Source organism: Schistocerca americana, chromosome 5 (genome assembly GCF_021461395.2).
Source record: "Schistocerca americana isolate TAMUIC-IGC-003095 chromosome 5, iqSchAmer2.1, whole genome shotgun sequence".
Classification (NCBI taxonomy): domain Eukaryota; kingdom Metazoa; phylum Arthropoda; class Insecta; order Orthoptera; family Acrididae; genus Schistocerca; species Schistocerca americana.
Window position 1 is genome coordinate 588613459 of NC_060123.1, and position 24886 is coordinate 588638344.

Here is a 24886-nt window from a genome sequence, read left to right on the forward strand (position 1 = left end):
CAGTCAGAACAGTGCTAAGGAGGAATCTCAGTAGTAGTACTGCCTGCAGTTTCTGCCAGACTCTTTATGGGACAATCAGCATAACATCTGCACAGGTAGCATTGTCTTCAGATCATATTTGATATCATTATCAGTAGCAACTTACGGCATTTCGTAGTCTATGTACACTGCTGTTTTTGTAGTACTGCCAGCTGTGACCCCTTATAAATGTGTGATGCATGCTGTAAATTGAAGCATAATACTCTACAGCAATGATTGAGCACTTGTAGGGTAGTCTGTGAGCAGCTCACCTTGAGAACCCAGAAAATGATAGCCAAGGCTTTTCCTACAACTGGAAAAGATTTCGATTTCGTTGGAGCACTTCCACATTTGGTCATCTGCTGTTAAGATTAGTCCTTTGTCTCTGGCATGTAATGGTGAATCAATATCTGATGAACTGCAGCAAAATTTTGGAGTTGTATTTAAATAATTTTAAACATTCTGCTGGGAACTGGCAGTTGCCAAGAAGGTAGCTAGGAAGAGGAGGTACTCAGGCAGTTTTAGTTTGCATACATGCAATAGATACGACCAACTGTCAGAGTTGAGTGGAGAGGAGCCTCATGTAGCCGTAGATGTAGGTAACTTGCAGCAGTCCTCAGCAATTAGGACGCCTAGGTTAGTTGCAAAGTCTAGCAGAAAGAAGGTTCTGCTGCTAGGTAGTTCCCACGGTAGAGGTGTGGGCCAGCAGTTGCAGGAAGTGTTGGGGGGTGAGTGCCAGGTCACCAGCATTGGGAAGCCTAGTGCAGGGTTGGCTCAGGTGACTGAAAGCATAGGGGAGTTATGTAAGAATTTTACAAAAGAGGATCAGGTAGTGATAGTGGGTGGAGCAGGGAACAGTCTCGATAGGGACGGGGAATATGATGTCAGTGGTGACTTGGTTAAGATAGCTACTCAAACTGGTGGTACTAATGTGCATTTCGTGCAACTGTTTCAGCGTCATGATCGGCCTCACCTTAGTGCGCCTGTTAGGCGCGTTAATGTGGGGCTGGGGAGGGCACTGATGGCGGAGGGCATGGATCACATCTCAGTGGTGCCAGTTGGGTCTATCAGTAGATGTAGTTTCACTAGGCATGGCCTGCACCTCAATAGGTATGGGAAGGGGAGGCTGGCTAAGCTTATAGGTGACAGTGTAGTGGGTGGTGGTGGTGGTGGTAGTGGTATCACTCATTGAAAAATTCCTATAGTAGTTGGTGTTAGAGCTGCACCTTTTTTAGACTGAAGTCAGCTGATAGGTATACCTGCTTAAAGGAAGTGCCCCTAACTAAGGGCTCACCTCCAGAGGATGTAATGTTTCCAAGTAGAGAAGGAATTAGCATATTTCATCAAAATATAAGAGGTATTAGAGATAAAGTTAGTGAACTGCTTATAGATGCTAACTCTGAAATTATTGGTATATCAGAGCACCACTTAAATAACTTGATAATTCAGAGGCTTCCTTTACCAGGCTACAGATTAGCTGGCTGTTTCTCAAGGAGTTCCTTGCAGGGTGGGGGAGTGGCTCTGTACGTAAAAAACAGTATTTCATCTGAGATCATAGACGTATCACAACACTGCACTGAACAGATATTTGAAAGTTGTGCAGCATTAGTTGAATTTAGTGAAACTAAACTTCTAATAGCTGTTGTTTATAGGTCCCCTAACTCCGACTTCAGAGCATTTTTGCTTAAGCTAGAGAGGATTCTTGATTCACTTTGTAGGAAGCACCAGAAAGTAGTTCTGTGCGGTGACTTCAATATTAATTTTGTACATGATTGTGCAAGAAAAAGGATGTTGGTAGATCTCCTAAATTCATATCATCTGATGCAAACTGTGTTTTTTCCAACTAGGGTGCAGGGGAACAGTAGCACAGTCATAGACAATATTTTTATTCATTCTTCATTACTAGATGGGCATTCTGTTAGTAAAAGGGTGAATGGCCTGCAGACCATGATGCACAAATTTTAACACTAAAAGGTTTTTGTACTCTAACCAATGTCATATTTAATTACAAACTACGAAGGAAAGTTAATCCAACAGCAATAGAGAGTTTTTCAAAACTTGTCAAGGAACAAGAGTGGCAAGATGTTTATAGTGCCGATAATATAGATGATAAATACAATGCTTTCCATAACACATTTCTCATGCTCTTTGAGAGTTGCTTTCCATTAGAACATTCTAAACGGGGTACTAGCAGTAATGGACAGCCCGGTTGGCTGACTAGTGGGATAAGGATATCATGTAGAACAAAACGGGAATTATATCAAAATGTTAGAAGTAGTCACAATCAAGCTACAGTAGCCCATTACAAACAGTATTGTAAGGTGCTTAAAAATGTTATTAGCAAGGCAAAAAGTATGTGGTATGCAAATAGAATAGCTAATTCACAGGATAAAATAAAAGCCATATGGTCAGTTGTGAAGGAAGTGTCTGGTCAGCAGCACAAGGTTGACGATATAAAGTCAGTTTGCAGTAATAATATTTCTGTTACTGATAAATCAGATATATGTACAGTATTTAACAACCATTTTCTGAGCATTACTGGTGAATTAAATAAAAATTTAGTATCTACAGGAAATCATATAAATTTCTTAGCAAATGCCTTTCCGAGATTAAAGTACTGTGCTGCACATGTTAGCCCTGTATTTAGCCATATTTGTAATTTTTCCTTTAGGAATGGTCAGTTTCCTGAGCGATTAAAGTACTCAGTAGTAAAGCCGCTTTATAAAAAGGGAGAAAGGGATAATGTAGATAATTTTAGACCTGTTTCTATGCCATCAGTGTTTGCAAAAGTTATCGAAAAGGCTGTGTATGTAAGGTTAATTGATCATTTTATATCACATGATTTGCTATCAAATTTACAGTTCGGCTTTAGAAGTCGTTTGACAACTGAAAATGCTATATTCTCTTTTCTCTGTGAGGTACTGGATGGGCTAAACAAAAAGTTTTGAACGCTTGGCGTATTTTTTGATTTAACAAAGGCATTTGACTGTGTTGATCACACAATATTGCTCCAGAAGTTGGACCATTACAGAATAAGGGGAGTAGCTCACAATTGGTTCACCTCTTACTTTAGCAACAGGCAGCAAAAGGTCGTTATTCACAATGTGATGTGGGATCTGAGTGGGGTACTGTCAAGTGGGGGGTGCCCCAGGGATCAGTGTTGGGGCCGCTCCTGTTCCTTATTTATATAAATGATGTGCCCTCTAGTATTATGGGTAACTCTAAAGTATTTCTGTTTGCTAATGACACTAGCTTGGTAGTAAAGGATGTTGTGTGCAACATTGACTCGGTTTCAAGTAGAGCAGTACATGACCTCAGTTCATTGCTTGTAGAAAATAAACTAACATTAAATCAGTGTAAGACTCAGTTTTTACAGTTCCTAACACACAATTCGACAAAACCTGACGTTTTAGTCTCACAGAACGGGCATACGATTAGTGAAACTGAACAGTTCAAATTCCTAGGTGTTCAGATAGATAGTAAGCTGTCGTGGAAAGCCCACGTTCAGGATCTTGTTCAAAGACTTAATACTGCCATTTTCATTGTTCGAACGGTATCAAAAGTGAGTGATATTTCGACACATAAATTAGTCAACTTTGCTTATTTTCACTCACTTATGTCGTATGGTATTATGTTTTGGGGTAACTCTTCCCATTCTAGAAGGATATTTTTGGCTCAGAAATGGGCGGTTCGGGCAATAAGTGGTGTGAGCTCACGAACCTCTTGTCGACCTCTTTTCACGAGTCTGGGTATTTGACATTGGCCTCTCAATATGTATATTCCTTATTGTCGTTTCTTGTTACCAATATTAGTTTATTATCAACAATAAGCAGCTTTCACTCGGTTAATACTCGGCAGAAATCAAACCTCCATTTGGATCGGACTTCCTTAACTCTTGTGCAAAAAGGTGTGCAGTATACTGCTGCATCCATTTTCAATAAGCTGCCACTCGAATTCAAAAATCTTAGCAGTAATCCACGCGCTTTCAAATTGAAACTGAAGAGTTTCCTCATGGGCCACTCCTTCTATTCTGTCGAGGAGTTCCTTGAAAAATTAAGATGATTCTCATTGTATTGCTGATAGCGTTTTCTTAAACTTATGGACTGATTTTCTTTGAGGTTCATGAATATTTATTTTTATGTTGTAAGTTCATGTACTGACACGTTCCATGACCTTGGAGATTTGCTCCTCAATTTGGTCCTACGGAACTTGACATTTAAATAAATAAATAAATAAACAAAATTAGACTGCATTTTTTGTCTCTGGTTAACAAATGCAGCACCTATTAGTCATTTATTTACTGTATGGCAAGACATACAAAGATTACAAAACTACTACACGTCAACATTTAAGCACAGCTCTCCAGCATAAAATAACACAAATAACAGCTATAGATGGATATCAAGGTCTTTTATGTATTTTATAATATCACTCGTCGCAGTGAGGAAGTCTTCTAAAGGACCTTTGTAGGCACGTCAGGACATGTCGATACAACATGAGCAATTATTTGTCGTTCAGCACCAAAGTCACATGATGGTGATGAAGATTTGCCCCACTTGTAGAGTGTGTCTGTGAATTGTCCATGGCCCGTTCAGATGCGGTTCGAGGTAGTCCAAATTGCCTGAAGCTGGTCGAATCCAGGGGTTTCTTCTGGATACAAGGCAGCTTCAAACATTGTGGGGAACAGTTTTATTGGCAGCCGCATTCCCATTCATCAATGGGATTGAATTCAGGTTCCATGAGCATTCTGGCTGTGGTGAGAGTGGTATTTCTCGATCGTAGTCTTTTTCGCCCCCAGTGGCTCAAGATGGGCAGCCAGTATGTGGAAGAAGACTGTATTGATCCGTTAACAATGCACATGGCCTCATTCAGTTGTACATATGTCTTTTTTACATGTGGACCATTAAGCCAGACAGGTGCACAGTACTCTGCTGCTGAGTATACCAAACTGAGTGTTGATACCCAGAGAGTGTCTGCTGAAAATCCCCAATGAGAGCTGCAGAGTTATGGAGAATGTTTTTTCTAGTTTTAAGCTTAGCAGATGTTTGTGTCAAGTGCTCCTTGAAAGAGAGGGCCCTATCTAATGTAATGTGATCCCAAGGTATTTTGGTTGCATATTATGATGAAGTTTGTCTCCTTCTAAATAGATATCAAAGGCTCTGTGTTCCAATCTATTGGACAGGTGAAAGCATGAAACTTCTGTTTTATTTGAGATTGGTTGTAACCTCCATATGTGGAATTAGTGGCTGAAGATGTATAGATCAGAAGTTAGAATTTCGTCAGTTCTTTCAAAGGTTTTGTGTTAGGTAGCTGTTGTCCAGTCGTCTGCATAGCCAAACTTTCTGGACTGTGTGGAGGGATAACAGAGATTAAGCAAGAGAGGAACAAGGACAGATCCCTGTGGTAAACCATTATTCAATACTTTTAGGCAGCTAGTGTCTTTTTCTGTAGTTACACTAAATGTAACTGGGGGACAATGACTGCATCTGTGACAAACCATAAGTCACACATGTCCTCTGGGGGGTGCTACAGAAGTCACGTCAAGGAAAATATCTAAAGCCAAGAAGTTGAGGTAGCCAGATAGTCTTAAAGATCTCCTGGCTAAAATGAATTTGTCACAAGACATGGACTCACACCTATTAGCCAAAAGCATTATCATACTCACTACTTCACGTAAAATCTGATGAGCACAGGCCATCTGCATATGGCATCGTACCAGTCTCGCCAGTTGTATGGGTTTTTGCAACTATCCTTTTCACAATATTGTTACATTCCATCATGGACTTTCCATTGTTTGATTTCAGCATATTCAGTGGATGCATGGACACACTTCACAAATGTTGAAAATTTCCTTCAGTGTCAAACCTAATTCTTTTAAAACTTGTGAAGTTAAACTTTTGAAATTGAAGCACTTTATCACGGCTCATGACTCGGTAATTTATTTATTTTTCTCTCCATGAAAACTTTGCCTCTATCACTAAAAGAGCAAGTAAATCTATTTCTCTAGACTTTACAATGTGCTCTTTCCAAAGATAATAGTGACATGATGTGTCTGTATTGTATTTGTTATATTTCAACCAGCAATGTGCAACATTAATCAACATATATTGTTTCACTATAGTAATGATGGATAATATTGGAACCATTGTACCAGTCAGCATTGCCTTTCTTGAATATGAGGGATCATTTTCAGCTCAGGTTTGAGGTCCTCATGAGCTACTAAAGATTAGTGTGTGGTATCCAGTGCTGAACTCAAGTGACTGTTCACTATGAAAGTAAAATTCACATTCTTTTTTGGGAGAGTAGAGAATAAGCTATACAAGCAATGTGTTATGCAGAAAGTCATCCTAAAAGTACAATGATGAAACACAGATAAGAAAGACAGTGGTGGGAAAGTATTGCGGACTGTGGGGACTGTTTGCATCCAGCTCCATCCAGTGAATAGGGGTGAAGAGAGTTTTTCTGATGTAACTTATTTCAGACACAAGAAGTGTAAGAATACACAACAAAAGTGAAAAGCACATTGGAGAGATAAAAAAGGTATTACGTATGCAAGCTTTCAGAGCCAGTAACTTCTTCGTCTGGCAGAAGAGTTCAAGGGGAAGGAAGAGGGGTGAATGAAAAGGACAGGTGAGGTTTAGGAAAAGGGATAGAGTTCAGAAAAGCCACCCAGAACTCCAGGTAAGGAAGACTTACCAAACCGAATGGGTGTTCTCCTGCCACTGCTTGGCAAGTAGATTTTTTCTCTACCCATTTACATTTTATTTTCAAAAGGTGGATATTTTTGTTGATACATTACATATGTGAAGTGTTTTTCTGTGGCCTGTGAAGAGGCTTTACATTTTTCAGTTAAGTTACTAGTGGAAGTGGCATTCAAAGATTAGCACATGGAGCCCAAATAAAACTTGCCAGTTTTGTTGTTGAGTGCAATTTACCATTCACAGTGATAGAATGTTTGCAAGGTGTGCTTTGACACATTTCCTGATTAATGTATCCTAAAACAAATCCAAATGAAGCAGACTGTATGTCGAGCCATGATAAATGTTGTTACAAAAGTCACAGCAATGAGTTGACAGTCAAACTTTGTGTATTAAAATTTGTAATCTAGATGAACCTGCTATCATAGGATGCACAAAGTCTTCCTACATTATGGTTAGATATTTTGATAAAGACTAAAATAGAATAATGGCCAAGGTTTGTTGAACAGTACTTTCCAACATGGGCAGAATAAGACAGTCAAGGAAGGTGGAATGAGTGGAATTTTGGTACTATTTACCACCTACATTTCACTTGCTTACAAGGATAAACTCTAGATAGGCACTTACAGATAATACTTCCTAACAATTAAATCTCAAATATGTCTTTTTCATAAAACAGTATTAATTAGGATAGAGTGCGACCCACCATATAGAAGTGAAGAAAGACTTTATCCAGTAGCTTAGTCTACTTTTAAATGTGCCTGTCTGCCAGTTAATGCCTTGCCTATGAGGTGAGTAGAAACCTATCATAATTCATATTAGCATTGTTACATCACAGATTTTCCATTGTTTGATTTCTTTTTCAGAAAAGCTTTTATTGCTATTGCAAGTCTGCATTTTGTATACTCTGTACTTCCACCACTTTCAGTTATTTTGTTTTCCAAATAGCAAAATTCATCTGTGTTCAGTGTATTATTTCCTAATAAAAATACCTTAGCATTGCCTGATTTGACTACACTACGTTACCCTTGTTTCACTTTTGTTTATGTTCATATTACATCATCATTTCAAGACACTAGACATTCCTTTCAACTACTCCTCCAAGTCCTTCGCAGTCTATGTCAGAATTATAATGTTGTTGGCAAACCTCAAAGTTTTTATTTCTTCATGAACTGCAACACCATTTCCAAATTTCACTTTGGTTTCTTTTACTGCATGTTCAATCTACAGATTGAATATTATCTGCAATAGGCTACATTTCATTCCCACTTCCTTTCCAACTAATGCTCCCATTTAACATCCTTCAGATCTTGTATCTGTCTACAACTCAGCATCTCCACTATAATGTAATTAGCAATTTTTCTTCTCGTAATATTATTACATTCCATCCTGGATTTTCCACTGTATCTTTTACCTGGTTTCTACACAAACTGTCAATAGCACTTCATTCCATCCCTGCTGCCTTTAGAAATTCAAAGAGCATATTTGTCAAAAGCTGTATATCTAGGTTTGCCTTTTTCAGTGTGTCCTCTATCTAGAAAACATGACATCTTATTTTAAAGAGGGAAAAAGTACACTTGCAAGGTATAAACCCAAGAAATCAATCCTGTGTGAAAATTTGGGTCAAAATTCTGATAATATGATGATCTGAAAGAATAGCTTTTAAATATTCGTGCACTGGGTGTCATCTGATGTCAGATACACTGTTGCTTTGAACATTTTTATGTTGTAGTTCTAACTGCATACTATGAAAATTATGGCCTCATTCTTTGCACAGGTTGGATTTTGGTGGTGCAAGTGTGCTTTTTTTTCCTCCATAATAAATGAGGTCAAGTTGGTGCTGTTTACTTTTAAGATAAGTCATTAGATCACTGCCTGCGTGTTGCTACATTTCTCCGAAAACCAAGCTGCTCTTTAAAGAGGTCATCTTCGAACCATCTTTCCATTATTCCATAAATAATTTGTGTTGTTATTTCAGAACATTAACTGTTCACACTATTCACATTTGTCAGCACCTGCCTTCTTTGGAATTGGGATTAATATATTCTTCATGAAACTGGAGGATATTTCTCGTGTGTTGTATTACTTACACATCAGTTGGAATAGTTTTGTCATGGCTGACTCTCCCAAATATTTCTATAGTTCTGAGGGAATGCCATCTATTCCAGGGCTCTTGTTTTCACTTAGGTTTTTCAGTGTACTGTCAAATCATCCTAACGGCCTCGTATCTCCCATCTCATCTTCATCTGCTTCATGTTTCCTTTCTATAATATTATATTCATTTTTCTTTCCTGTGAATAGTTCTTTTGCATATTTCGTCTACTGTCAGCTTTATCTTCTTTCCCTACTGGCATGTCATCAGATATGTAATGTTCATGTAGATGTTTCTCTCTCCTGCAAATGTATCTTTAATTTTTGCATTTGTGGCATCTGTTTCTTCCAGTCATACGTGCTTTTAAAGGTTTGCTTTTCTCCTCTAGCCATTCCTGTTTTGGTATTTGACACCACTTGTCAATGTGAATTTTGATATATATGTATTCCCATTTGCTTGCTTCATTTGCAGCATTCTTATATTTTCACCACCATCACCTTCTTATTCTTGTTTGCATTCTTCACTTCATGGAGTATGCTTTACAGCTCTTTCTGTCTTCACTGTTCATTCATAATTAATTACTTATTCAACAAATATGTCTTTTTCATTTGTTAGTATGTTACTTCAATTTTATACTATTTTGCTCAGTTTTTCATTTATACAGTGTGTATAAGTTGTTCTCTTGTAATATTGTTTTGTACTTGATCTGAGGGTATATCTTTTAATATTCCTTAAAAATTTCACTTCTTTTGTCTTTCTTAGTTAACATCCAAGATAAGTAGTACCCAAGGATTTCTATTGGGCCTTGTCTTTGTGTCTATTTAATCCTCTGCTGCTTTCACTATATCACTTCTTGAATCTACTTATTTGTCTTCTTTTGTATTTATTTTCCTGTTTCAGCCAATAATTGCCTAATGCTTCCAATAAAACTCTCAGTAACCTGTGCCCTGGTTCAATTTGCTTAATTTCCTATGTTCCTGCAATTTATTAATTTTTAATGTGCAGTTCATAACCTATTAATTATCAGAGCTTGCACCTGCTCTTGAAAATGTTTGGGAGTTCAAAATCTGGCACAAAATCTGTGTTTTACTTTTACATAATTTTATCTGAAATCTTTCTACATCTTCAGGTCTTTTTGATATGTACAGTCTTCTTTCTTAATTCTTAAACCTTGTGTTAGCAATGATTAAATTGTTCTTTGTGGTTTATACTCTATATAAAATTAAAATGTCACACTGTTTTGTGTTATTGTTGCACTAATAATACAATGTAGTGTTGTTTATTTCAGCGAAGACATGATGCAAACACGTATACTGAAAGTGTGGAGAGGGAAACAATTAGATTAGGAGAAGGAAAAACAGTATCTCGCTGCAGCAGTTGCAGCTACAGAATTTGATCCTGCATTACAGTGTGTTCACCTCATCATTAATATTGTTCCAAAAATTAATTCAGTTTATGTACACTCACTGTCTCACATAAGTTTAATTTTGTAAGACATTAAAAGGCTCATTATTGACAAAAGTGCCACAGAAGTTGTACAAATTTATTTATGGATGCCATTTTGCAATATTTTAATTGTATATAAACTGTGTGTGTGTGTGTGTGTGTGTGTGTGTGTGTGTGTGTGTGTGTAAGATAAAATATAATAATATTTATGTCACAAATACTGTACACTATTTTAAGAGAATTTAATTGTATCACAATTCACAGTGCTATAGATCTGAATGCTGTTTATGTGTGAAAAATGGCATTTTGTATCATATTTTTCAAATGAAATGAATTTTCTACATTGTATAAAGTGTTTTTGTTTTGATCTTGTATGAAAATTTTTATGACAGTATCATTAAAAAGTGATGTTACACTGTTGTGATTTTATTATAGTAGGTGTCATAACTTGAAACTCATCTTTTTATGTGGAAAACACAAAATGTATTTTGAAAATGTTTATTGTTTTTTTTTTAAATGCATTGTTTTTCTTGTTTCTCTAAAATGCTTTGTTTTTCTTGTTTATGTTTAGCTAAGTAACATCCACCAGATCTTATATTTTTGTAAAGCAGTATTATGATAAACATAACCAGTATTTTATATAGTTGACATTGTTGTAAAAAATTATTAAAAGTTTAATATTCAGAGAGACAATAATCAGTGTTTAACTCCGAAACTGTTTTCTATGCTTGTCTTCTTCTTATTATCATTTTGGACATCTGAGGACATCATTAATTTGGGTCAACTTTTGTTTCTTTTTGTCTTTTTCCTTGTCCAGTATTCTTTTATTGTCATACTTTGGAACCTACTTCACTCTTCTGTCCGTGATTTTGCCCTGGGGTGTAATGCTGTGCTGGAAACCTGTGAAAGCCTGCCTTTTTATTACCCTGTTGTAAATCTCTGATTCCTGTTCCTTCCAGAGCCTTTTGTATTATACTTGTATTAATACATATTTAAAAAATCTGTTGCCACTTTGGAGGTCCTAGGGAACCGGCCATTTATGCCATTATTTAAAGTTACTGGTATGTATGTAACTGGTGAATCTCCAAGAATAATACTAAAAAAAGGGCCTAGCTTCAAGATTTATTTTTCATATTACATCTTTACTAGATTACAAATTTCAGAATAATGATACGGAAATATAATTTTCCTCCCAAAGAAAAGTGTGAGTTAAGTTATTGAGAAATTTCTTGCTTTTGAGCTGAGAGATTTCTTGCTCTTGAGCTTCCAGAATTTCTTGCTCACTCAACAAACAAGATATATTTGTAGCAGAATTACAGCCAAATGCAAAATCTAAATAGTGCACAAACAAAATTGTCAGTGTGGTCATATTGGCTCGGCCATTCAAGACAGCAGCTAATGTTTCTTTCAAAAAAATTCTGTAAATTGGCAACAGAAGGCAGTACCACTCAAGGGGCAGGTCATAAGACATACATATATTTTTTTCATAGAAATGAGTCCAGTCTTCGAGCTACAGATGTTAGGCACAGTCTTTTTAACAAGAAGTTGCAGTACGAGCTACAATACCTGTAACATCACAGGCTTGGAGAGTCTTTTTAAGCACCACGTCATTCCAGGTCTCCCAACAGTGTGAATGGCATCATTCTTATGCGAGATGGCACACCTCCACACGTTGCAAATCCAGTTAAGCAGCTGCTGAAGTGCCATTTTGGAAATGCTAGAATATCAGCCGCCATTTCCCTCCAGCCTGGCTGTCCTGATCACCTGATCTTAATCTCTATCCTTCTGGTGATGGAGCTATCTGAAAAATGTTGTGTTCTGAGTTCTGATTGCAAACTTAGCTGCATTGAAGGCACACATTGCGCAACACGTTCTGAACATGATCCCGGAAACATTTCAATCAGTTGTGAAACATGCTGTTTCTCGATTTCAACTTGTAGCAGAACATGGTGGACAGCATATTGAACATGTTTTGGGCCAGTCACACGGATTTGATTGTGACTGATGCTTTTTATGCAGTATTTGGCCTCAGGACAGTTAAAAACAGATGTGGTTGATGCTTTTTATGTGGTTTTTGGCATCAGCACAATTAAAAACCGATTTTTCCCATCCGATGTGATATGACCTTGCCTTGGTTGATGGGCTTACGTAACTAACGGTATCACACCTGTACACCCATGCACACTGAGTAGTACAGCTTGTTTACTGTCAAACATACCCCTTAGACATTGTTGTATGATTCAGTCGACCACTATTAAATTGTGATGCTTACAGCGCCATCTATTGCTACATTTTGTAACTATTTATTTTCCTTCTGGCATATGTTTTCCCCCTTCTCTGTTAATATTCCATATATATATCTGTATATGTGTGGATGGGTGTGTGTGTGTGTGTGTGTGTGTGTGTGTGTGTGTGTGCGAGTGTATACCCGTCCTTTTTTCCACCTAAGGTAAGTCTTTCCGCTCCCGGGATTGGAATGACTCCTTACCCTCTCCCTTAAAACCCACATCCTTTCGTCTTTCCCTGTCCTTCCCTCTTTCCTGATGAGGCAACAGTTTGCTGCGAAAGCTTGAATTTTGTGTGTATGTTTGTGTTTGTTTGTGTGTCTGTCGACCTGCCAGCACTTTCATTTGGTAAGTCACATCATCTTTGTTTTTAGATATATTTTTCCTACATGGAATGATTCCCTCTATTATAACCATATATATATATATATATATATATATATATATATAATAGAAGGAAACATTCCACGTGGGAAAAATTATATATAAAATCAAAGATGAGGTGACTTACCGAACGAAAGCGCTGGCAGGTCGATAGACACACAAACAAACACAAACATACACACAAAATTCAAGCTTTCGCAACAAACTGTTGCCTCATCAGGAAAGAGGGAAGGAGAGGGGAAGACGAAAGGAAGTGGGTTTTAAGGGAGAGGGTAAGGAGTCATTCCAATCCCGGGAGCGGAAAGACTTACCTTAGGGGGAAAAAAGGACAGGTATACACTCGCACACACGCACATATCCACCCACACATACAGACACAAGCACCTTCCCTACCCTCTGGCTCCTACCCTTGTAACCGCCCCCGGTGTAAAACCTGTCCCATGCACCCTCCCACCACCACCTACTCCAGTCCTGTAACCCGGAAGGTGTACACGATCAAAGGCAGGGCCACGTGTGAAAGCACCCACGTGATCTACCAACTGACCTGCCTACACTGTGACGCATTCTATGTGGGAATGACCAGCAACAAACTGTCCATTCGCATGAATGGACACAGGCAGACAGTGTTTGTTGGTAATGAGGATCACCCTGTGGCTAAACATGCCTTGGTGCACGGCCAGCACATCTTGGCACAGTGTTACACCGTCCGGGTTATCTGGATACTTCCCACTAACACCAACCTATCCGAACTCCGGAGATGGGAACTTGCTCTTCAATATATCCTCTCTTCCCGTTATCCACCAGGCCTCAATCTCCGCTAATTTCAAGTTGCCGCCACTCATACCTCACCTGTCATTCAACAACATCTTTGCCTCTGCACTTCTGCCTCGACTGACATCTCTGCCCAAACTCTTTGTCTTTAAATATGTCTGCTTGTGTCTGTATATGTGTGGATGGATATGTGTGTGTGTGCGAGTGTATACCCGTCCTTTTTTCCCCCTAAGGTAAGTCTTTCCGCTCCCGGGATTGGAATGACTCCTTACCCTCTCCCTTAAAACCCACTTCCTTTCGTCTTTCCCTCTCCTTCCCTCTTTCCTGATGAGGCAACAGTTTGTTGCGAAAGCTTGAATTTTGTGTGTATGTTTGTGTTTGTTTGTGTGTCTGTCGACCTGCCAGCACTTTCATTTGGTAAGTCACATCATCTTTGTTTTATATATATATATATATATATATATATATATATATATATATATATATATATATATATTTGACTTACCAAATGAAAGTGCTGGCAGGTCGACACACACACAAACATACACACAAATTTCAAGCTTTCGCAACAAACTGTTGCCTCATCAGGAAAGAGGGAAGGAGAGGGAAAGACGAAAGGATGTGGGTTTTAAGGGAGAGGGTAAGGAGTCATTCCAATCCCGGGAGCGGAAAGACTTACCTTAGGGGGAAAAAAGGAAGGGTATACACTCGCGCGCGCGCACACACACACACACACACACACACACACACACACACACATACATATCCATCCACACATATACAGACACAAGCAGACAATATATATATATATATATATATATATATATATATATATATATATATATATATATATATCCAGATGCAAATTGAAAAATGTTTCAAGCAAATGTTCTTTAGCTTGAGGAGGACATGATTGCATTCACTGTAGCTTTGTTTGTTACAAAGATATGAGCAGTGGTATGACTTTTTTAAATTATTCAGTAATTCATTTCCTCTTCTAAAGACCTATTCAGAAATGTATCACAGTGTACCATTCACTGAAACACAACGTTATTAATTACATAACACAACATTGGCTCTGAGCCCGCGAGCACAAACTCGTCCACTTGCTGGAGCTTTCAGAAAACAGATGAAAACCAAGTAAAAACATAACACAAAATTGACTTTGACTCGCCTGTACCATTGCCCAGGAGTAGAACATTCAAAGGTGCCCAAAGTGGTGACCCTGTATACCGATATACTGGTACACTCATTGAATGAAAGACTGATTTACAGCTTCCAGTGTTGCTTGCTGAAGAGAATTACAAGCAAGCACCGATACATTCCTGCATGCCCTCTGTAATTGTTGGAATATGGTGATAGACAATGTCTTTAATGCATCCTCAAAGAAAAAAATCCAGAGGATTTATATCAGGAGACCTAGCAGACCAAGTAACCGTTCCTTCTCAACCAATACATCTGGCAGGATACCTTCGGTTCAGAACATGACGTGCACGCAAGGCATTATGTGCTGGACATCCATCGTGTTACCACATAAGCATTCTGGTTCTTAGCGACACTTCATCCAGAAGAGGAGGAAGAATACGTCTCAGGAAGTTGGCATATGCTGTGCCATTTAGACTGCCATTGATGAAATAAGGGCCAATAATTGTAGTACCAAGCATCCCACACCAGACGTTAACTCTCCATTGATGCTGATGTTCCACCTGTCTAAGCCATCGTGGGTTGTCACTGGACCAATAATGCATGTTCCTTGTATTTACCTGTCCTTTGTTTGAGAAGGAACATTCATCAGTAAATAGAAATTGGAGAAGTAATTCGGGTTGGTGAGAATTTGCTGCTGTGCCCACTGACAGAACTGTACACAATTCGGGAAATCACTCCCATGTAACTCTTGATGTAGTTGCACATGGTAAGGATGGAACCGGTGATGTGTAAGAATACAATGTACACTGGTTTTAGGAATGCCAATCTCATGTTCAAGCTGTTGTGTGCTCACATGTGGATTCATAGCAATGGAAGTGAGAACAACAACTTCATCAGCTTCGTCTGTGCGAGTGCTATGACGATTGCATTCTCGTGGGTTGAAACTTCCCGTTTCCTGAAGCGTCGCAACAAGACGAGGAAACATCCGTCAGGAAGGTGGGTTCTTGTCAGGATATTGCTCTGTGTACAGTTCCGAGCATTTTGCCTACTTTCAACAACAACAATAAAAGAAATGTTATATCAATGCAGTTTGTAGGAAGGACAGCCTTTACTGTATGACTACTCTACACGACAGTATTTAAAAGGACTAAACTACTGTGCTAAATGTACCTGTACATAAGAAAACAGTATTGCAATTACTGTTCTGCTAACTTACATTCCCCATAGTTGAGTAGCATGTCTTACCTTCTCTTCGTTAGTATACATTCTACTCGCACAACTCTTCAACTGACGATGGTTAACAGAATGAGGGGTGTGCATTTTACCTGCGTTTCAGTGAATTGTACACTGTGATACATTTTTGAATAGGTCTTTAGGAGAAGAAATGAATTACTGAATAAAAAAATACAGGGTGCCATTTAAAAAGTCATACCGCTGTTCATATCTTTGTAAAAAACAAAGCTACAATGATGGCAATCGTGCTGATTGATGTCCCCATGACGGCTAAAGAACATTTGCTTGAAACATTTTGTAATTTGCATCTGGACAAACAGTTATTTGGGGATGGTCAAGATCAATGGGACACACTGTGTGTGTGTGTGTGTGTGTGTGTGTAAAGAAAAAATAACAAAAGTAAATAAACACAATTAATTGCTGAGGTAGATAAATATATTTCCAATAGCATATGTAGAAAATCACCAACTCTTTCCCCAGAGTAGCATCTTTCTGTTCAGATACACAGGGTGTTACAAAAAGGTACGGCCAAACTTTCAGGAAACATTCCTCACACACAAAGAAAGAAAATGTTATGTGGACATGTGACCGGAAACGCGTAATTTCCATGTTAGAGCTCATTTTAGTTTCGTTCTTCCACCTACACTCAATGGAGCACATTATCATGATTTCATACGGGATACTCCACCTGTGCTGCTAGAACATGTGCCTTTACAAGTACGACACAACATGTGGTTCATGCACGATGGAGCTCCTGAACATTTCAGTCGAAGTGTTCGTACGCTTAACAACAGATTCGGTGACCGCTGGATTGGTAGAGGCGGACCAATTCCATGGCCTCCATGCTCCCCTGACCTCAACCCTCTTGACTTCCATTTATGGGAGCATTTGAAAGCTCTTGTCTACGCAACCCTGGTACCAAATGTAGAGACTCTTCATGCTCGTATTGTGGACGGCTGTGATACAATACGCCATTCTCCAGGGCTGCATCACTGCATCAGGTATTCCATGCGATGGAGGGTTGGATGCGCATATCCTTGCTAACGGAGGACATTTTGAACATTTCCTGTAACAAAGTATTTGAAGGCACGCTGGTATGTTCTGTTGCTGTGTGTTTCCATTCCATGATTAATGTGATTTGAAGAGAAGTAATAAAATGAGCTCTAACATGGAAAGTAAGCATTTCCGGACACATGTCCACATAACATATTTTCTTTCTTTGTGTGTGAGGAATGTTTTCTGAAAGTTTGGCCGTACCTTTTTGTAACACCCTGTATATTTACAGTAGTACAAAAACGAAAACAACTAATGCCTCTGTAAATAAATTATCATTAAAAAGTATTCTTTGTTAACGCTGGAGGTGGTAAGGATAAATTACAGGGAGCAATATTTTATCTACAACTTGTACAGAAACCAGATTGCAGTTATATGAGCTAAAGGACATGAAATGGGAACATTTGTTGAGAAAGGGGTGAGTCAGATTTGCAGTCTATCCTTGATGTTATTCAGTCTGTTCATTGAGTGAGCATTAAAGGAAACCAAGGAGAAATTTGGAAAAGACATTAAAGTTCGGTGAGAAGAGTTAAAACTCTGTCATCATTTAAGAATTAAAAGCTTTGACATTTGCCAATGATATCGCAATTTTGTCAGATATGGTAAAGGAGCAGCAGTTCAACAGAATGGATGGTATCTTGAAAAGAGATTATGTAAGTGTAGTCAAATGTTGAAAAAAAGAAAGCAAATTGTTCATTGTCTCAAAAGTAATCACCATAACTATTATTCCACTGTGAGACAAGATGGTCAATGGCTTCATGGAAAATATGTGCACTTGCCTACATGATTGTACCCAGCTGTGTACCTCTTCATCTGAAGCTAATCAGCGGTTATGTGTGTATTTCTTTGGGGGCTCCATATACATGAAAATCACATGGGGAGAGATTGGGGCTGTTTGGAGGATGTGTAAGGGCTTTCCAGTGAAATTTATGCAGCATTATTGAAACAACCTTGGGCCTGCCCACATGTTGCCAAGGTTGTTTCCGGTACACTGCAGGAGTTTCGCTGGGAAGCCCTTACACATTCTTGATACAGTCCCAATCTCTCGCTGTGTGATTTCCATATTTTTGGAGCTCTGAAGAAAGATATTTGTAGGTGTTGAGTGCTTCAGACGAAGATGTGCATGCTTGGGTACAATCATGGTTCAATAAGCAAATAGCAAACAGCAAACATTTTTCCATGAAGGCACTGACTGTCTTGTCTCGTCTCACAGTTGAATAAATCTATTAACAGTTATGACAATTATTTTTGAAATAATAAACAATTTACTTACTGTTTTCTGTCTGTCCCGTTTTCATTTGACTGCCGCTTACAAGATGAATATCAGTTAAAGTAAAACAAGGCCAGTGGAATGTAGATGCTGAGAGAATTAGGTGAAGAAATGAGACATGAGAAGTAATAGATGAGTTTTGCTATAAGAGCAGAAAAATAACTTCATGTGGCCAAAATATAGATGAAACAAAGTGCAGAAAAGCTTTTCTGAAAAAGATGAATTAGCAATGAAATCAATTTTCTGAAATTATTTATCTGGGGTGTAACCTAGCAGGGAAATGAAACAAGGACAATAATCCGTTCAGATAAAAAGAAGATACAAGCTTTTAAAATGAGGTGCTACAGAAGAATTATAGGAAGGATGGATTGGATAACTGATGAGGTGGTACTGAATTGAGTTAGGGAGATAAAGAGGTATGTGGTACAACTTGACTAAGAGAAGGGATCTGTCGATATGATAAATTCTGAGGCATGAAAAAATTTTCTATCTGGTAACTGATGAGAAGTGTGAAGGGTAAAAGTTGCTGGAAGAGACCAAGGCTTGACCACATTAAGCAGGTTCAAATGAATGAAGTTTGCAGTAGTTGTGCAGAGATGAAAAGGTTTGCACAAGATAGACTAACAGGGAGATCTGCATGAAACCAGTCTTTGGATTGATGACAACAACAATAGTGAATAAGATGTTGCAAACTTGAGTAAAATTTTGTGTTTGTCTCACCCAAATTATTTTCAAAGAACTCTATTAGTTATGTATTGCAGGAATGTCTCAGTGGTTTGTGTTCATTAATCTTAATTTTTAAAATCATTTTATTTAATGCGTTATTCACATTTATTGAGTGCAAAAGCTTCAGCCTAGAACCAAGATATTTTCTGAACTGACAATTATTAAATCAAAGTACTTACGTTCTGTATTACTTAAATGACATTACTTAAAACTTCATGCAGCATCATGACATGTTCGGTCATCCAATACTGCAGGCACATGTATCAACTGTCCACTCTTCTAAGACATGTACACTGTGCGATATTGACTGTTGTCCTTTAATACAATGGATATTGACTGTTCTTTGTTGAATTTGAAGGGATTGACCTAGATGACTAATTAATGAAACATGGGTGCAAAGAGAAGACCATCGCGGATGGAATAGTCTAACAGCAGCCTTAATCCAATAGTGGATGTCAGTGGTTACAATGATGAGGAATCTTTAACATCACATAGATGTCTGATTATGGACACACTGTACGCATAACCCATCCACTGTATACCTACAGTCTGCTCTTTCATTTCATTTTCAAGGTTCTGTGCATTGAAATATTTGCTACAAAGCACTGCTCAACTGCGTGAATGATGCCACAGTATTTCACTTTTTTTTTTTAATACATTTTCTTCTTGAGATGACAGTGTAATTAGAAAAGTGATCATGGTAGGTGGCAATCACAGCCATAGTATTGCTTCCTAGCTAAATGTGAAATAGGATCTGAGAGGATGTGGTTTTGTGAAACCTGGTGCTGTTTGTCTGAAGTAATGAATATGTTGAGTCCACTAAAGTGGAATTGTTAAATAACTGACATTTTCATAGTAACAGCTGGCGCAAATGATGTCTACAAAAGTGAGACAGAAAATGCTCTGTAGACCAGAAATTATGTGTTAGTAAACTTACATGTACAAATGTTATATACACTAACATAGCTCATTGTTATTTATGACTTAGTGAATGAGTCTTGTGCAAGGCAACAGGTAAAAAGTGAAAATAATTAATTCTCAGAAATCTGCAAATTATTCAGAAATGATTGTATTGTTGATTCAAATAACATTTGAGGAAGATTTCACTTCAGCTCAATGGCCTTGGCAATAATTACATGTGCAATGTTATTATGGCTCACGTGCAAGGAAAATTAAGCAAGCTTAGAAAAGGTAATTTAATGCTAAGTTGGCCTTCACAATATACAGACATTGTTCATTATAAATAATACAGGAAAGTCCATCAAAATGCAGAGCAGTTCTCGTACGAAAAATGTTGTTTACATTGTTTTTCAAATTCATTTTTTTCTGCTCATAATACGCAATTTTAGGCACATTGATAATGTTGATAAAGTTCAAATTACAGCATTATTTTTTACAATATGCTACTATTAAATAACGCAAACAGTAGGACAATCATCGATTCCATAGTATATAATTGGTCTGATTGTTACTTAAATCATTATTCAGTCCAAGTTATAAGGGCATCTATGAATAACCCATCCTTAAGCAGATTTTTAAAGCTATCTCCTGTCAACATCTTATGATCATTTGGTAGCAAATTATGAAAAATTGCTTCTTTGACATCTGGGTTTTGTGCTGGCAAAGATGTGGCACGATGATCAATAGTAGGCACTCGACCAAGCGCACCTGTCATGAGACAGGCCAGAGAGAGACTTACAAGCTACACACTGCCAACACCCTCTCCACAGCAAGTACTTAGGCCGCCATCGCTGACCGGACTCACTCACCAATTCACATTCCAGTTTGGCGTCTGTCAGTTAGTTGCATTGCGAGCTCACTCACTGACTCGCTCAGGCTACGACCATGCATAATGACCAGATCAAGACTAGCAGTGAGGCTAAATTTTGTAATAGATCACCAATATTGTTTGCAAGAGGGCTATTACTGATTATCTTGCACCACAGAATGTGGACTCTATTCCACTTAAGTAAAACTTACAGTTCATGTAAATAAAAAACAATACACATGTGCATTTGTGTTGTGGAAAGAGGATACCGGCCACCCATTATAACATCCTCTCACTTGCTTCCTATGGTACAAGACTCTACAGTTTTGTTTGTTTTTTTTTTTTCATTAAATTTAACCTTATGTTGACCAATTAAGTTTGTTTTATGTATTGTATCATGGTTGCCAATTTTCATATTCCTATTTGTGACCTCAGTGTCTTCTTTCACTCACATAATGGTATCTAGCATATACATGGCATAAACTGCGAGAATGCTGAAACCTGAATTGGCTTTTACTGAAGTGTTCCTTGTTTCAGTTTTACCGTGATCCTTAAGGCTGTCTTCTCATGTAATTATCACAAGTCATACCCCACAGTACTATTCCATAAGACAAGAAAGGATTATTTACACAAAATATGCAGTATTTAGGGTTTCAGATGTAAGGTGTGATGATAATCTCCTTAACTTGCTGCTTCCACGGAAGTCTAATATCTATCTATAAATCCAAAAATTTAATTCTGAACATGTTTTTGATGGAATCTCATCATTCATAATATTTTGTCTATTTGGATCACTCGGTTTGAAGTGAATAATATTTTGTTTTTTGTATGTTAACTTCTAAACTGACTCTTTCAAAGTGACTTTTGCCTTTTCAATAAAATTTTGAAGCTCTCCAGTAAGGCTGGCTTCATTGTCTGCACAACAAACATTAGATGTGTCGTTGCCATACGTAGTGATCAGATGCGCATTATGTAGAGAACTTGGGGAAATCATTTACGTAACACGAATACGAATAACCTAAAGTGGAGCCCCGAGGAACATCAAAATGTATAATTTTTCTTTTTTTTTTATTCTTGACTATCACCTCTCCAGTACTTCTACATTATCATATATAAATTCTGTACATTGTTGTCTGCCTTTTAAATACGCTTCTTGCAATTGCATGAGTTTTCCAGTGATGCAACTCATTGCAATTTTTGACAAGAACACATCCTGATGTACTCTACTGAAAGCTTTTGAGAGGTCCAGAAATTCTCTTCTGCTTGTGACTCTTCATTTATTTTTTCAAGTACATAGGGGCAAATTGTACTTTAACCTCACCTGAAACCATGCTCCACCTACCATATAAGTACTGTTATAATATTAGAAGATTCCTTTTAACATTCTTTTGTCAATCAATTCGCTTGTTCTTGAGATTACAGCAATAAGTTTGTATTTCTGAGCTTATTTCCCCTTTTTGTGCAAGGGTTTAACTCAGTCAGTTTCTAATACACATTGTATTAGACAGTTTTTCATTTCTGAGGCTATCTATGTTATCAGTGCATACTGCTTATCTGTGTCATCAGTGCATACTGCAGGTAGTGTACTGCAGTTCTTTTCATTAATGAGTCAGGTGTATGAGGGGAGATGAAAAAAAAAGTCAAGAGTCAGTCACCCAGTTAACACATTAAGAACATCTCCCTCAATTTTTGGAAACAAGCTGGACAGATCACAAAACCTTAAAACTCTAACTGTAAAGACTTATTATCCTACATGGAGACTCGAGATATTCATTTCCAGTGCACTGACTCTAAATTGTACGGTCAACACTCATTCATTCTACTTTTCAATTTTATGCCTATAATTTGTACATACTTTCTTCTTAACAGCAAAATTACCCTTTTTTTCACAGAGAAACATACAAAAACTTTCATATTGGGTGCCGTCTTGACCTCTTATTAAAAACGTAACTACTCCAAAATTTACGTGCGTGACAAATGTCACAGCTCTCTGTGTTATCAGTCAGAAAGTACAATGCATGAGGAATAAGCTCTTGGAAATCTGATGCACTATTTAAATGAACTCAATAATCTAGATGTAATATATGGTAACTCAAGGGACACTGGCTCAAGGGTAATAACAAACAGTAACCAATATCACAAATTATAATACTGTCTCATAGTATTGCAGAACTTCCAAAAGAGATGGTGGCTGTATGATGTTAGGTAAAGGAGATACCCAATTATGTGCACTGAAAACAAACAGCCTAAATGTTGAGAAACATTGTGAGCTTCTTGTTCTTGAGATTATACCACAAAAACAGGTGGTAACATTCAAGTATTTCAAAATAAATTGGGTCAAGTTATGGACCTTTACCTGACCAAATGCAATAGAATTATATTGTGTGGTGACTTTAATATAAACTTTGCCATTGAATCACATGGATGAACTGATGTGAATAATCTACTGAGCACATTCTTTGTCTCTGTCTCAACATAGGCAACATGCCTACAAGAGTAACACTCAAATCCTGCAGTTCAGTCAGTGCTATATTTATAAACACTGTTTCTACACTGGTACTCATTTTACAAAAGTTGCCCAATAGGGTTTTCCAGTACAAGGGTCTCTTACTTACAGAACTGTGTGTAAACAAATCCAAACTCATGTACAGAAGACATACCAACAGTTTAATGTCAAATGTTAAATAAGTACCTGCTGAATTATGAGATTTAAGAAAATGTTCATTGTGAGAATGACTGTGAGAAGTAAACAAAATTATTTGTTGATGTTTTGTCCCATTACTTTAAAATTGCTTTTCCTCTCAAAAGACATATGGAAAAGCTATTGAGGAGTAACAGCTACAACGTATGGATCACATAGGGAGTAGTCGCATCCTGTGCAGCCAAAGTAATAGTTATCTAAATTTCCAAAGATGCTGTAAAAAGTATAAAAATATCCTCAAAGATCGTAGCCAATACAAAGCAGATCTCAAACCACTTGGCTCAAGGTTTTAACACTTGAGCTGCAAAATGTTAACTCCTTTTCCTATATCAATTCTTTAATGGTTTCTGGGCTCAAGGCTGAAAATCTCCTTAGTTACACACACTCATCTTGGCTTTCTGACACGTTTAATTCATCTTCCCAATTCAGTGATGACTCACCATCACATAGGTCACTTGCATTCATGGCTTCGGAATCATAAGAGTCATCAAAGAGTCATCTCATAGCTGTAGTTTTCTCCATTTTGAGGGCAGTAGGCCTATGAATGGGTTTTTCTTGTTTCTGTCTAGCAACTTTTTCTTTTATTTTCTCAAACTCTTCCATTTCAGAGGTGTCAGTTACTATTCTAGATTTTCCTCTCCTCCAGTCTTTGCTGTTCTCTTTTCTTGGGTCAGCTCCTAGGAAACGACAAATCATTTCTGGAGTGACAGGCTGGTTCTTGTAGTCCATGGATGATTGTGCTTCAATAAGCGGTTCTTTTGAGTTTTCATGAGTTGGACAGCTCAAGTTTGCATTATCAGTTGACCTCTCAGTGACGCCTGAGGCAGCAAAGTCATCATCCCCAAAAATATTTTCATTCGGGGGAACTGGTCCTGAAACACAAATCCATTCACTTCAAATGGAGAACTGATAGCCAGAGTTGACAACGATTTTGTAGGCATGGAGGAAACACATTTTCAAGATGAGTTCAAGGCAATGGTACATTGTTGGACCAAGTGCATTAATGCATTAATCTACAAGGAGGCAACATTGAAAAATAAAAAAAAGTTCCAATGATGTAAGTGCTTTTTTTTCTATTCTGTTTCGAGAAGTTTTCAAACTGCTCTCATATATTCAGGTATGCTTGGTTGTACAAGGTGATTATAATTAAAGTTAAACTGCTGTAGAAATAACGCTACTTGTCAGAATGACATCAAATTGCAACGGAATATTATTGGACAAGGGAGAAAACGTATGGCAGAAGAAAAATAAATAGTTAAAAAATGTAGCAATAGATGGCACTGTAAACATCATAA

General features: G+C 37.7%; 2 protein-coding genes across 2 annotated transcripts in view; one reads left to right on the forward strand and one right to left on the reverse strand.

Moving 5' to 3' along the window:
• The window catches only part of LOC124615617 (ras-related protein Rab-43), a 62510-nt gene extending 51775 nt beyond the window's left edge, over positions 1-10735 (forward strand). Inside the window, exon 5 of the mRNA XM_047143623.1 lies at positions 10097-10735. Coding sequence (XP_046999579.1) covers positions 10097-10204 — 108 coding nt within the window. The 3' untranslated portion in view covers positions 10205-10735. The remainder of the gene's footprint in view (positions 1-10096) is intronic.
• Positions 10736-23859: 13124 nt separating this feature from the next.
• The window catches only part of LOC124615419 (putative phosphatidate phosphatase), a 115154-nt gene continuing 114127 nt past the window's right edge, over positions 23860-24886 (reverse strand). Inside the window, exon 7 of the mRNA XM_047143291.1 lies at positions 23860-24463. Coding sequence (XP_046999247.1) covers positions 24087-24463 — 377 coding nt within the window. The 3' untranslated portion in view covers positions 23860-24086. The remainder of the gene's footprint in view (positions 24464-24886) is intronic.